At 48.0% G+C, this 15,718-nt stretch overlaps 1 protein-coding gene and 1 pseudogene across 4 annotated transcripts in view; one reads left to right on the top strand and one right to left on the bottom strand.

Moving 5' to 3' along the window:
• The first annotated feature begins 1,328 nt into the window (after positions 1-1,328).
• On the top strand, positions 1,329-1,447 carry LOC134912235 (5S ribosomal RNA; annotated as a pseudogene).
• Positions 1,448-2,615: 1,168 nt separating this feature from the next.
• TOGARAM2 (TOG array regulator of axonemal microtubules 2) overlaps positions 2,616-15,718 on the bottom strand; it is a 335,042-nt gene continuing 321,939 nt past the window's right edge. For all 4 annotated transcript variants that reach the window (XM_063918915.1, XM_063918914.1, XM_063918916.1 and 1 more), the window contains exons 17-20: positions 8,393-8,600; positions 7,037-7,253; positions 5,409-5,495; positions 2,616-4,124 (exon numbers count right to left, since the gene is read on the bottom strand). In XM_063918915.1, coding sequence (XP_063774985.1) covers positions 3,868-4,124; positions 5,409-5,495; positions 7,037-7,253; positions 8,393-8,600 — 769 coding nt within the window. In that variant the 3' untranslated portion in view covers positions 2,616-3,867. The remainder of the gene's footprint in view (positions 4,125-5,408; positions 5,496-7,036; positions 7,254-8,392; positions 8,601-15,718) is intronic.

Here is a 15,718-nt window from a genome sequence, read left to right as displayed (position 1 = left end):
ATATATATATATATATTAAACTCATAAACTGGTGGTGATTATTAAACTGGTGGTCAGGTCACTCGTCACACTATCATCAACTTGCAAGTAGTACTCCTGAGTCCTAAGCAGACAATCACAATATATATTATACTGGTGGTCAGTGTGGTCACAAACAATGGCAGTGTGGCTGGCACTCTGGCAGCAAAAGTGTGCACTGTACGTTATATGTACTCCTGAGTCCTGAGTCCTGCTCTCAGACTCTAACTGCTCCCCACTGTCAGTGTCTCCCCCACAAGTCAGATAATACAGTCACACTATCTCTCTCTATCACTTCAGCAAGTACTAGTAGTAGTAGTACTCCTCCTAATGCTCCCCAAATTACTACTGTGTCTCTCTCTGTCTCACTCTCTTCTCGAATCTCTATAAACGGAGAGGAAGCCAGCCACGTCCTCTCCCTATGAATCTCAATGCACGTGTGAAAAATGGCGGCGACGCGCGGCTCCTTATATAGAATCCGAGTCTCGTGATAGAATCCGAGCCTCGCGAGAATCCGACAGTGTGATGATGACGTTCGGGGCGCGCTCGGGTTAACCGAGCAAGGCGGGAAGATCCGAGTCGCTCGGACCCGTGTAAAAAAACCTGAAGTTCGGGCGGGTTCGGATTCCGAGGAACCGAACCCGCTCATCTCTAATGCAAAGTTCATGGCAATAACTGTATCTAATATACTGGCTGCCAGTATTTGACTGTTTATTCTTGCAGCAGGTATTCTATGTCCCCAAAATTCCCCTGTTGTTTTGTTTTCTTCTTGATATATACTTTGGAGGTGGTGATAATTATATCAGGGACATTGGATGTTATAAAAACACACTCAATTACTCTTTTTTCTGTTATTGTTGCTAGCCTTTTCATATCTTTTCCACTGATACAAACTAACATCTTATTTGAAATCTAGCACAGATAATATCCTTATCAAATGTCTATGTATTAAAAAGTATTTTTCAATTAATGTCCTTATGACAGATATACTCAGTCTGCAATAACAGATATTCTTCTTTTTTCAGATTTTGTGTTTGTTTGTTATATATGCCTTAAATCATAAAAGGCTATTTTCCTTGTTCGGCTTTACGCCATGCACAGGTAAAACAGAGGCCTGTTGTCACTAACCCCTGTTGACCATATGATTTAACCTCCGCATACCCATGTGTTTGGGCTGCCAATCGGTGCAATGAGGGTCAACTAAATATCCCCAACGGGTTAGACAAATGTATTTTATAAAACTGGCACAATAACAAACATTTCCCATTCTGTTACATAACAGCCGCACCTGCTACTCTTTTCCATACGCAACCTACTACCATACCACACTGGATATGCCCAACCCCGTCTGATCTTGGAGGCAATACAGCGTTGGGCCTGGTCAGTACTTTAGTGGGAGACCATTTAGGAATACCAGGTGTTGTAGGTTACTGATGGCACTTAATTGGGGCTTGTGCTGACTCCACGGGAAGATGGGTTTATGCTTGCCAGACACTGAATTACCATAGTAGTAATCCATCAATATGTTCGCAGACTCATTCTTTAAGTGTGGCTCATAAAAGTTAGAGCCATCCATTTATTATTCATGCAAGTTTTTTTGTAATTCTAAATTGTGTACCCCATTTCTTATATAGACATATTAAAAGTTAAGTTTTAAATACTTCATTGTTACATTATTACTCATATATACATCAAGAATTTCAAGTTACTCTTCGGGAGTGAGTGCTCCCAACCAAGGTCACTTTTTTCTAGCTTTCTCTTTCTATTTCAAATACGTTTGGACCTTTGGGAGCACCGCTGACAATCACCATTTGTCTACCCATAGATATTAAACTCATGGTAGATGGTGATAAATTTTAGACTACTGTCTAAATTGTCGGCTTTTCTCTGAGACAATATTTTATTTATTATTACTTTTTATAACTCAGTTAACCCTGTGCGGTATTCCCAACCCAACCCTTTTCTTATTAGCATGTAGGAAGTTCTCATGGGCCTTTGAGGGTCATAGCAGGCACTTTCTCTGGGCTACACTTTGCGATCCACAGGGAAAGCGAGTGTGACCTGTATGTTTCATTTGTGCTGGACCACACAACTTCTGATGACAGCCCTGCACATAACGAAAGCTGGGGCCGATCAGCCAGATAATTGCCTAGTGCGTATGCAGGAGCTTCAGCTGTTAAACGCCTTCCAACTCTCCAGCAGCAGTCAGCCTGGGAGGTCGGGATCTGGTGCGCTGCGCACGCTATATCGTTCCTGATATAAGGAGATCCGTACGCACTGAAATTGCTCAGTGTATCTGGGTACACACCGATCTGGTATTGTATCCATCAGTTGGGGCATGTATCGGATCGGCACACATTGGGGCAGATGTATTAACCTGGAGACGGCATAAGGAAGTGATAAACCAGTGATAAGTGTGAGGTGATAAACACACCAGCCAATCAGCTCACAACTGTCAATTTACATATTGGAGCTGATTGGCTGGTGTATTTATCACTGGTTTATCACTTCCTTCCAGGTTAATACATCTGCCCCAATATCTGATAATAGTGTGTACCCAGCTTAAGCATTTGTTTTACAAAGACAGAAGCAATGTATAAAAATACAAATGTAATTTAATGCTAATACACATAATACAGTATGTACATAAATTAGCTTTAGTTCTGCATTATATTATCTATATTATCAGCCTTACTATTCAGAAATTTGCTGTTGAACAGTGAAGCAAGTCAGATTTTTTTTTCTTTTCTAAAGCTATTAAAATGTAGCAAAATGTTAGCGCTGTACAATGTAATATAATGTTAATGTACATCTGCAAGTAAAAGGAAAAGGGCGATCTATAGACAGATTATAAATATTAGAAGTCCTGTCCAGCATCCCAGGGATGTTTAGTGCTGGTTTGGGGAAGAGGAAATATCCAATCAGAATCTGATTCTCTGCAATGGTAACCGACTAAAATGTGTTAACAAACGAAAACCTTTATGCTAGGTACACAAGCTACCGGGACAACGTCTGATACTATAGATAGGGACTGTGCCTGAAATTTCTTTAAAATACACCTATGTTGCCATTTTGACATATAGATATCGAACCATTTGTTTCCGTGGGCAGTTACCCAAAGCCTATGTATCAAATGGCAGCAGCAGTATAGCTTTGAGTTATCAACTGTCACTTTCGGGTAGAAGTCCTATTTTAATGTCAAAAGTTATTCTAGTAAGTTGTAGTGCACGGTATCATGGTTTTCCTGAAGCAAATTCATATTTCCATTTCTCTTTTATCAACTGCAACTAGCCCCTACTTATATGTTCTGTCACAGTATCCGACGTGCAAATCACTGGCTCATGCAGTAACGCCAACATTGGCCAATCATTGCAATATTCTTCCATTAAATTTTTGGTACGTAAAGTTTCCCTTGAAATTTCCTTCTTTTCAACTTAAAGTGAAGTTATGTCTAAACAATGGAGATTGATGCGTTAACAGATTGTGTTATTTATAAATTATTGTCCAGTATATATACAGAAAAGACCACAGAAGCGATAGATCAAGGGTTTTATAATATGAGTCCTTCAGGGTCTGAATGGTCTTAAACTACCCCACCCTTATCATGTAATTAATTATTTTTGTTTCTCTAAATGTATTGTTGTCATTGACAGACCTATTTATCTATAGGTAGGGGGGTTACTGGAGTTGTGCCTATCTAGAGATGAGTCAACAGTCCTTTCGATGAGTCCACGGAACAGAATTTACACTGAGGTATGTTCAGAATATTGGGTATATCCCAGAACTTCTTGACCCTACATGTCTACCTCTTTCACTGTGGCCACCACAAGCAGGGGGGTGTTACTACACTTATTCATGTTTTATGCCTAGAATGTCAGCCAGCATCTTTATGACGTGTTGCGGTTGTCCAGACGCGTATTCTTCAAGGTTCGATCCCATCACTCTCTGCAGAGTTTTGGCCAGTTTGGTGACCACGTCCTTGAAATTCCCGTTACGCCCTGGCAGCACTCCATTCCCAGTTATATTACTCAGGAAAAACCACAGCACCGGCAGGACGTGGCGCTCCACAGCCTGAGGCTTCCGGGGATAAACAGAAGATACTAGACCTGGACGAGACAATGACAACAAGTTCAAAGGTTAAGTTATATTATTATAATTTGTCATACACAGCAATCCCTGACCCATTGGAGCTTGCAGTCTAAATTAGAAGCCACTTAACCTACCAGCCAATTAGCCAACCAGTACGTTTTTGGAGTGTGGGTGAAAACTGAGGTTCTCGAAGGAACCCTATGCAAGCATGAGGAGAACATGCAAACATGAATCAGTGGAGGCTCATGGTGAGGGAATCTGATAGATCCATCTCCGGTAAAAAATGCAAACCGGTAGTCTATAGGTGACTATGTGCTAACGTCATCTGAAGATGGCAAATTTGACAGTTTCGGCAGCCCCTGTAGGAAATGGTTGCAGGGTTTTCAGCGCTGAAAATCATGTGATGAAAGTAAAAAAAAAAGACTTACCTGCTCAGTGCTCTCTGGTTGTCTGATGGGTTCCCAGTGGTCCCCCCTCCACCTAGCTTGCCACTGGTAAGGGGGCTTCTGGCAGACTCTGGGGGTGCTGGAAGGGGCAAAGGCTGCTGGGAGATGTAGTTCTCCCAGTGGCCGGCTCCAGTGGGTAATACACCACATGGGGGTTTACACACACTGGGGGTCACTCAGATACTCATACACACACACACACACTTACACTCTGACACTCACACACACCTCACATACTCACGCTGCTGCAGAAGACCCGGCTCCCGACGCTGGATGAAGAAGATACAGCTTAGGAAGAGAGTAATTGCTGACTAATTAAGCTAACTGGACACTTCCAATCACTTAATTAGTCCTCAGGTGGGGTGCTGCCGGGGTCCCAGAGCAAGTCCCGGTGATTTGTTCCTAAAATTAATGATTTTAGGAAAAATGACACTAGCTCTGGAGGTGCATGAATAAAGATGCAGTGATTTCTATAGAAATTACCATGTCCCATTTTTCAGTCCACTAGTTTGAATTTCTCACCCGCAATTGAATTCCTCCCCGTGTGTCAGACTCACTCAAAGATATTTTGGCTGGAACATGAACCTAAGCTTTGGGCTTTAGAGTTATGAAATCCAGCAATAAAATATGGAATATGTTATCGTTCTTATAGTTTGATTTTCGTACATGAACGGCCATTCTGATTTTGAGGGTCACCATTCAAGGGCAGGAGGCTGCAGCAGCCTCTATTGTGCCAACAAGCTGGAGCCAAACTCAATCTAATTTCTGCCCAGTTTGCACAATATGCACTTCGCTAATAAGAACCAATCAGATTCTAGCTGGCATGGGTTACAGCACAAACAACAGGTGGCATACCTGACAGTCGATGGGTCACATCACTCATGGCGCGGCCGCTGAGGAAACGGACTCTGCTGGAAACTGGCTGCAGAAGCCACAAATGATCTGTAAAAGAACGATGGATGGTTACATCATTAGGAATAACACATGGCCTATAATATGAGGACTGATCTTACGCCAACAGATCACGGAGCACGTAATGCAGTGGGTAACTGTAATCAAATAATCCTTAAGGGACCTTTAGGGGCGAGGGCGCCCCCTAGGCACAACAGTAACGGCTTGGTGCGACAGTACCAACACAAGCATCCAAGTGCCGCCCCCAAACAAGTGCCGCCCCTAGGCACGTGCCTCATCTGCCTAATGGGAAATTCATCACTGAAGGGACGCCAACTCACAATTGCCTATCTTACCACAAATATCTATGAGTTCTCCCACAGTAACGGAAGGAGTTTGCCGAGCCCCTATATCCCACTCCCTTCCCCTATGCAGCTTCAGGCTGCGGGGGAGAGACTGCGATGATGAAATTCACAGCTTCACGCGCCTGCACCTTCTTGTTCAACATCCCCCCCGAGGTCTCCCTGACGCGTAGATTTAAAAATAGGCAAATATGCAAACCCTGCATTTTTTATTGTCTCTTTGTATTTGTCAAAGGTAATTATTAAAGGATGAATAAATGAAAAATATAATCTCGTTATAGGACCCTGCCTAGTTTGCATGGCAATGCTGGTGAATCTCCCTTTACTTCTCTTCTCATAATCTCTTTTTATCATCTCAGTGCCCTCCTGTCAATCTTATTGAGATAGTTTAGGGGTGTGGCCTAGGGGCGAGGGATGTCTGTGACATCATTGAGGGGCAGAGTGTGACATCAGTATGTAGGCAGGAAACTAAGACACTGAGGGGTAAATTTACTAAGATGGGAATTCTATTTAAGATGGGATGTTGTCCATAGCAACCAATCAGATTCCAGGTATTGGGGTACATTTACTAAGCAGTGATAAGAGCGGAGAAGTGAGCCAGAGGAGAAGTTGCCCATGGTAACCAATCAGCATTGAAATAACATCTAGAATTTGCATACTATAAAATGATACAGAGCTGCTGATTGGTTGATGGGGAAATATCTCCACTGGCTCACTTCTCTGCTCTTATCACTGCTTAGTAAATGTACCCCATTATCTTCTAGAAGGTGCTAGATAAATGAGAAGTAGAATCTGATTGGTTGCTATGGTTGCCATCTTAAATTGAACTCCCATCTTAGTAAATTTACCCCTGAGCAGGGAAGGAGGGGAGAGAAACATAACTTCCTTTTTTCGCAAACAATACACAGAGGATACGTGCTATCCCCACATAAAATGTGACGGCAGATAAGAATCACTTGGCCCATCTACGTGCACACACTTACAGACTAGGGTTAATATTTGTTGGGATCCAGTGAACCTACCAGTATATTTTTGGGTTGTGGGAGGAAACCAGAGTACCCGGAGGAAACCCACGCAAGCACGGGGAGAATATACAAACTCCACACAGTTAGGGCCATGGTGGGAATTGAACCCATGGCCTCAGTGCTATGCGGCAGTAATGCTAACCATTACACCATCCGGAACAGCTGATAACCATGTAGGAAGACAACTACTAGCCTATAGCAGCACCTATATTTGCAATGAGCGTGTCCAGAACCGTCGCGGCAGCGGTGTAGATCCCAGTGTGCTTGGAGTTCAGGTTGTCGGTGATGACGGTCACCATTGGGACCAGCACATGATGCAGACTGTCCTTGAGGAGAGGGACCATGATCACGGCCGACTCCAGAGCGTACTGATTAACCTTCTTGTTTGCATCCTGCATCCTCGGGTTAAATGCATCAAATATCTAAAGGGAGAAAAAGAAGTGGTTAAGAAAGGAACGCGTATAGAAAGTAACATACTGTACATGGTATCCGGATGATCGATCCATAATGTATAGGTCGACAAAAGCCGACAGGTTCAAAAGGTCTACATAAATATGTTCGACACACAAATGGTTACACACGTTTTCAAGGGTCGACATGTTTTTTTTCATGATCTGCTTTATTTACTATCCAGTGTACTATATTGACATTATCGGGCACAGTCACGAGAGAAGTGAGCACGACGTGAGAAATAGAATGGAAGAAAACAGGTCGAGATAGCAGCAAAAAAATTGGGACAAGAAAAAAAAAAAAGTGTCGACCATTTGTGCGTTGACCATTTTTTATATTGACCTTTTGAATCTGTCAAACTTTTGTACCTGTTGACCTTGAGCACTGTTGACCCTTCATGTGTCGACCTTTTGTACATGTTGACCTGAGGCATGTCGACCAGGAAGTGTTGACCTATTGACTGTCGACCAATGCACTGTCGATCTATTAAGCCACACCCTCTGTACATACCGGGGGGTAATGTATAAAAGTGGTAAAGACTGAGCAAAAAGGTTAAGGAATATTTTCTGGCACATAAACCACAATTGTCCCAATTCATGTATACGTCCCAAATGACAGAAGTAGATAAAGGAGTGTAATGCTGGCATAGAAGCCCCGACACTTTCAGTGCCGGGATGCCGCTGTTGGTCATGTGACTGCCGGCATCCTGACCGCCGGTATTTCGGATGTATTCCCCTGATTAAAGGGATATTATAGTAAGGCTACCACAGTCCTCAAACGTCACTGGAGAAGTCGTCGGGATCCAGGAGAGAGGTCTGCACTCCCAGGAGTCTTCCTCAAAATTCGTGAAGTTCCTGAACCTTCCAGACAAGAGTAGCCAAGTATGGAGGAAAATTTTTAAAAAGTCCCAATCCACCCAACGCTTCTATTTTTGCTGTGCCTTGGCCATCTGAAAGTAGACACGTGACCTCACAAAAGAGTCCTGACCTTCAGTTTGCGTTATTCTGAATAAAACCCTTATTTGATGCTACGCTGCCACTGAAGGCAAAAAACGGTGATCTTATAAGTTACGCAGGTCGCCATTTTGTGGCCTTTTTAGTGGACCACTCACTTGAGTAACGTTAGAGGAGACAAACTTGACGTTGCTCTTGCAATGTTCCAGCAGAAGCGTCACGCCGTCCATCTTGTTCTGGTATTCCTTGGCTGTCAGCAGTTTGTTGAGTTCCTTCAGTTGCTCTGTCACCTCCGCTGCACGGACAGGCTGCCGCCGGGGGCTGGGAGACTCCTGAGGTTCTGTTTCCACCACGGGTCTGCTCACGCTACAGGAGGAATTATACAATGTGTTATACCTGCCTGAGACTTTCATTCCAAAGACATCATGGGGCAAATAAATATAGAACAATCAGTTCAACTATCAGGACATGTACTGATGCTAAAGTCAGAGGTCAGTAGCAGAGCAGGAGTTGTGGAACAGCCCCTCAGAACACGGCATTAGGGACAGGTAACATACGTACTGCAGGTATTTGAGTGTCAGATATAATGCAATGGAGTAGGAGGTCACATGCTACCGTCAGAGGTGGAACTACCATTGGTGCAGCAGGTGCATTGCCCAGACCAGCAATGAGTTAACCACTGATCCCCCCCCCCCCCCCCCCCCCCTGCAGACCATTTTGAGCAATGTCGGATGAATGGCCCAATGCAGAGAACAGGATGAGCCCACTGCCTGAGGGATGTGTCACTTACCTTAGGTAGACAGGGTTGACTGTGTGTGCTGGACTTATAAAGAAGCCCTGCCACCCACCAGCGCTGATGATCACAGCTACATACTGCCTCTAATTAACAGACAGCTGTACATTATTTCTCACTCACTGCTGTCTGTGAATTAAAGGCAGCTCACAGCCAGTGTAACAGACGCTGTCAGAATCTGCCTGACCGAGCGGCAAACTGAGGAAAGCACAAGGGTGGAGGCCCCTGTCACAAAGCAAAGGCCGCTGTGTTCCTGCCCCCACCAAGGTACATGCCCCTGTTCTGTGCACTGCACAGGACTGTGTGCATGTACCCCCGTCACCCACTGTCTCTTCCTGCCACCCTCTCCCTGTCACGCACTGCCTCCCCTTGTCACTCACTGCCTCTTCCTGTCACCCACTGCCTCCCCCTGTCACTCACTGCCTCTTCCCATCACCCACTGCCTCCCCCTGCCTTCTGATATCACCCTCTGCCTCTTCCTGTTACCCACTAACGTGTGGCATATTATGAGCTTGGGTGGAGGAGGGGACCCCAAAATATATTTTTGCACCTGGGCCCACCACTCACAAGTTCCGCCACTGGCTACAGTATTATTCCTGTGAGTGTCTGCCCTCCCATCCCTCCTGTGTGACTGCGCTCCTGTGAGTGTCTGCCCCCCATCCCTCCTGTGTGACTGCGCTCCTGTGAGTGTCTGCCCTCCATCCCTCCTGTGTGACTGCTCTCCTGTGAGTGTCTGCCCCCCATCCCTCCTGTGTGACTGCGCTCCTGTGAGTGTCTGCCCCCCATCCCCCTGTGTGACTGCGCTCCTGTGAGTGTCAGCCCCCCATCCCTCCTGTGTGACTGCGCTCCTGTGAGTGTCAGCCCTCCATCCCTCCTGTGTGACTGCTCTCCTGTGAGTGTCTGCCCCCCATCCCTCCTGTGTGACTGCGCTCCTGTGAGTGTCTGCCCTCCCATCCCTCCTGTGTGACTGCGCTCCTGTGAGTGTCTGCCCCCCATCCCTCCTGTGTGACTGCGCTCCTGTGAGTGTCTGCCCTCCATCCCTCCTGTGTGACTGCTCTCCTGTGAGTGTCTGCCCCCCATCCCTCCTGTGTGACTGCGCTCCTGTGAGTGTCTGCCCCCCATCCCTCCTGTGTGACTGCGCTCAGGGCCGGCGCCACCACTAGGCAGCTTTAGGCAGCTGCCTATGGGCGGCGGCCACTAGAGGGCGGTCACGCTGCCGATGAATGCTTCCGTACAACATGTGGAGCGTTACCGCGGAGAGGAGGAGGAGAAGACAGTTGTTAGAAGCACTTTAACAATAGCCGGCAGGATGCTGCTTACTCTATGTGCATAAAGTATTAGAGCCTCTGCTCATGGGTTACATTCACACTGACAGCTTTGGCGGCTGATAACAGTTGGGCAGCCGCGGCATCTGTGCAGCGATGTCAGTGTGAATGTAACCCATCAGCAGCGGCTCTATGCACATAGAGTAAGCAGCGTCCTGCCGGCTATTGTTACAGTGCTTCTAGCTCCTCTCCACGCAGGGGCGTTGGAACGGGGAGGGGGGGGGGGGGGCAGAGAGAGGCACCTGTCTACTTTAGAAGGGGAGTGGCAGACGGTCAGGTACTTAACCGCTGCCGGCTGCCGCACGGTACAGCTAATGTGCGGCAGCAGCAGCTCCTCCTGCTTCCTTGTCTGTCCTCGGTCAGGTGGTACCGAACTCCTCCTCCATGGTGCCGCCTCCTCTCTCGCAGTGACTCCACCCCCAACCACAGTGGCCAAACGCGCACCAACATCTCCGCCGCAGCCGCAGGCATGTGGCAGCGGCTTTAATAGGCTCTAATTCAGCAGCTGCTTTGCCCCCTCACATTGATGCTGGCTGCATGTAGGGGGAGCTGCAGTGGCAGCGCGCAGCTCCTCCCGTCCCAAGCAGATCGGTGAAAGGAAGATAGGCAGTGGCAGCCCCTGAACTGAGGCAGTGACTGACTCCAGCATGCCTACTTACTGTGCGACAGCCAGGTTTGTGTCAGGGAGGCCGGGTGGGCAGTGTATTTTATTTATTTATTTATTTTATATATATATATATATATATATATATATATATATAATATAACTATATATATATATATATATATATATATGCTGGCTGAGTGAGGCACACATATATAATATGCTGGCTGAGTGAGGCACACTGTCCCGATTACCGCAGCAGCATGTGGATGGGTGCAGGAGTTTTGCTTTCTGTTATTGTGAGTGCATGTATGTATGAGTCATTCTGACCCGTTTGCTCGCTGCCTTTTAACGCAACAGAGCGAACGGGTCCCTACTGCACATGCGCCGGCGCATGCCAGACGGCCGAAGGCCGTAGCAGGGATACGATCGCCTCTGCCTGATTGACAGGCAGAGGCGATCGTTGGGTGGAGGCGGAACGGCGGAATTTGGCCGCTGCTTCGTGGGTTTGGTCCGGCCAACACAGCCGCTGCGGGCCGGGGAGCGATGAGTAGCTCCCGGCCAGCACGCTAAAGCTGCGCTGGCCGGGAGCTACTCTTGAAGTGCAAAGGCATCGCCGCTGTGCGATGCCTTTGCACTTCTGCGAGGGGTGGCCGGTCTAACATGTGGGGCGGGCTAGCCCTGTGCTGGGCGTCCCCCCGCATGTCAGTGTGAATGATCGTAGCTGTGCTAAATTTAGCACAGCTACGATCAACTCGGAATGACCCCCTCTGTGTGTGTGTATGTATATTTTGCTCAAAGTGGGCCTGTATTGGGCCCTACACACTCGGCAAATGGCAGACGAGCTGCCCGATGGCCGATGCAGCCATCGGACAACCCAGCAGCGGGGGGTTGTGACGGGGGAGTGAAGTTTCTTCACCCTCCCACCCCGGTCACCCAGCCCCATAGCCCTGCATGCTAATATGGATGAGATTGTCCATATTGGCCTGCACATATAAATGACCTGGCACTAACGAAGAACAAGCTCCTGATTGGCTGCCGGTCCGCAGCAGATTTGAAATAGTAGCGCCGCGGACATAGGAGCCGCAGTGCCACCAAGAACAGCTTCCTCCTCCTTGCACCGCCACCGCCCTCTGCCTCCTTCTCTGCTACACCGCAGCTGCCCTCAGCCGCTCCGCCACCGCCTTTAGTCCTTCTGTGCACCTCTGCCTCCTTCGCACCATGCCGACCACAGCCTCCTCATCTATCGCACCGCATACCACATCATCCTTACCACCGCCGCTTCTAAATAGGTAATCTTGCCCTGCTGCTTTTCTCTCTCCCAGTCCCTATGTCCCTGCTGTCACTTTCCCTGTCCCTCAGTCACTCTCCCTGTCCCTATGTCCCTGCTGTTACTCTCCCTGAATTTTGTCTCATTCCATGAATTTAGGCTCATTCAGTGTGCTATAATGTGAATTTCAGCTCATACCGTGTGCTATAATGGGAATTTCAGCTCATTCTGTCTGCTATAATGTGAATTACGGCTCATACCGTGTGCTATAATGGGAATTTCAGCTCATTCTGTCTGCTATAATGTGAATTTCGGCTCATACCGTGTGCTATAATTGGAATTTCAGCTCATTCTGTGTGCTATAATGGGAATTTCAGCTCATTCTGTCTGCTATAATGAGAATTTCGGCTCATACCGTATGCTATAATGGGAATTTCGGCTCATACCGTGTGCTATAATTGGAATTTCAGCTCATTCTGTGTGCTATAATGGGAATTTCAGCTCATTCTGTCTGCTATAATGAGAATTTTGTCTCATACCGTATGCTATAATGGGAATTTCGTCTCATACCGTGTGCTATAATGTGAATTTCGGGCTCATACCGTGTGCTATAATGTGAATTTCGGGCTCATACCGTGTGCTATAATGTGAATTTAGGCTCATACCGTGTGCTATAATGTGAATTTCGGCTCATTTTGTGTACTATAATGTGAATTTCGGCTGATACCGTGTGCTATAATGTGAATTTTGGCCCATACCGTGTGTTATAATGTGAATTTCAGGCTCATATCGTGTGCTATAATGTGAATTTCGGCTCATACCGTGTGCTATAATGTGAATTTCGGCTCATACCGTGTTCTATAATGTGAATTTCGGTTCATTTTGTGTACCATAATGTGAATTTCGTCTCATACCGTGTGCTATAATGTGAATTTTGGCCCATACTGTGTGTTATAATGTGAATTTCAGGCTCATACCGTGTGCTATAATGTGAATTTTGGCTCATACCGTGTGCTATAATGTGAATTTCGGCTCATACCGTGTGCTATAATGTGAATTTCGGCTCATACCGTGTGCTATAATGTGAATTTCGGTTCATACCGTGTGCTATAATGTGAATTTCGGTTCATACCGTGTGCTATAATGTGAATTTCGGCTCATTCTGTGTACTATAATGTGAATTTCGGCTCATTTTGTGTGCTAAAATGTGAATTTCGGCTCATACTGTGTGCTATAATGTGAAAGGGGCATCAGTACTAACTAGATAGTATAAGGGGTCCTACTATTGTGGTGCATAATGTGTATAAGGGGTATATTGTGTGGTAAACTACACTGAAGGACACGCCCCATTTTGAGTGGACACGTCCACTTTTCCAACCTTCACTTTTCCATACCCCCACTTCAAAATTTCTAAAATGTTGTGTGTTATGTTCATGTTTGTCTTATCTGAGCACTTGCAAAGCCTGATGAAGGGTCCCGCTGTGGCCCGAAATGCTGCATTGTGATTATGCTTGTGCTGATGTTACTACTGCTTCATGCCACACATGAAATACACTCCTGTACTTGCAACCCTGGATATGTATGTATACATGCTTTGCTGTTGTGGCTATTAAATCTGCTTATATGAAAGACCTGGAGTGCCGTGTCTGCTGTGAATGAGACATCGTTCGGAATTATATATACACACACAAGGTATTGGAGACACAGCAGGCACGGGATGTAGTTATGTGACCGCTGGTCACAACACATCCCCCTACATCCCACCCCTTGGGGGGGAGGGCGGGCGCAGCAGGCTGAAGTTTTGCCTAGGGCGTCGAGAAACCTTACACCGGCCCTGACTGCGCTCCTGTGAGTGTCTGCCCCCCATCCCTCCTGTGTGACTGCTCTCCTGTGAGTGTCTGCCCCCCATCCCTCCTGTGTGACTGCGCTCCTGTGAGTGTCTGCCCTCCATCCCTCCTATGTGACTGCTCTCCTGTGAGTGTCTGCCCTCCATCCCTCCTATGTGACTGCGCTCCTGTGAGTGTCTGCCCTCCATCCCTCCTATGTGACTGCACTCCTGTGAGTGTCTGCCCCCCATCCCTCCTGTGTGACTGCTCTCCTGTGAGTGTCTGCCCTCCATCCCTCCTGTGTGACTGCGCTCCTGTGAGTGTCTGCCCCCCATCCCTCCTGTGTGACGGCGCTCCTGTGAGTGTCAGCCCCCCATCCCTCCTGTGTGACTGCGCTCCTGTGAGTGTCTGCCCCCCATCCCTCCTGTGTGACTGCTCTCCTGTGAGTGTCTGCCCTCCATACCTCCTGTGTGACTGCGCTCCTGTGAGTGTCTGCCCTCCATCCCTCCTATGTGACTGCACTCCTGTGAGTGTCTGCCCCCCATCCCTCCTGTGTGACTGCGCTCCTGTGAGTGTCTGCCCTCCATCCCTCCTGTGTGACTGTGCTCCTGTGAGTGTCTGCCCTCCATCCCTCCTGTGAGTGTCTGCCCCCCATCCCTCCTGTGTGACTGCGCTCCTGTGAGTGTCTGCCCTCCATCCCTCCTATGTGACTGCGCTCCTGTGAGTGTCTGCCCCCCCATCCCTCCTGTGTGACTGCGCTCCTGTGAGTGTCTGCCCCCCATCCCTCCTGTGTGACTGCACTCCTGTGAGTGTCTGCCCTCCATCCCTCCTGTGTGACTGCGCTCCTGTGAGTGTCTGCCCTCCATCCCTCCTGTGTGACTGCTCTACTGTGAGTGTCTGCCCTCCATCCCTCCTGTGTGACTGCGCTCCTGTGAGTGTCTGACCCCCATCCCTCCTGTGTGACTGCGCTCCTGTGAGTGTCTGCCCTCCATCCCTCCTATGTGACTGCTCTCCTGTGAGTGTCTGCCCCCCATCCCTTCTGTGTGACTGCGCTCCTGTGAGTGTCTGCCCCCCATCCCTTCTGTGTGACTGCGCTCCTGTGAGTGTCTGCCCTCCATCCCTCCTGTGTGACTGCGCTCCTGTGAGTGTATGCCCCCCATCCCTTCTGTGTGACTGCGCTCCTGTGAGTGTCTGCCCTCCATCCCTCCTGTGTGTCTGCGCTCCTGTGAGTGTCTGCCCCCCATCCCTTCTGTGTGACTGCGCTCCTGTGAGTGTCTGCCCTCCATCCCTCCTGTGTGACTGTGCTCCTGTGAGTGTCTGCCTCCATCCCTCCTGTGTGACTGCGCTCCTGTGAGTGTCTGCCCCCCATCCCTCCTGTGTGACTGCGCTCCTGTGAGTGTCTGCCCCCCATCCCTTCTGTGTGACTGCGCTCCTGTGAGTGTCTGCCCTCCATCCCTCCTGTGTGACTGTGCTCCTGTGAGTGTCTGCCCTCCATCCCTCCTGTGTGACTGCGCTCCTGTGAGTGTCTGCCCTCCATCCCTCCTGTGTGACTGTGCTCCTGTGAGTGTCTGCCCTCCATCCCTCCTGTGTGTGAGTGTCTGCCCCCCATCCCTCCTGTGTAACTGCGCTCCTGTGATTGTCTGCCCTCCATCCCTCCTGTGTGACT

The sequence above is a fragment of the Pseudophryne corroboree genome, chromosome 4, assembly GCF_028390025.1.
Source record: "Pseudophryne corroboree isolate aPseCor3 chromosome 4, aPseCor3.hap2, whole genome shotgun sequence".
Lineage (NCBI taxonomy): Eukaryota > Metazoa > Chordata > Amphibia > Anura > Myobatrachidae > Pseudophryne > Pseudophryne corroboree.
Note: the sequence above shows the minus strand (reverse complement) of the source record. Positions and strands in the feature narration are given on the sequence as shown.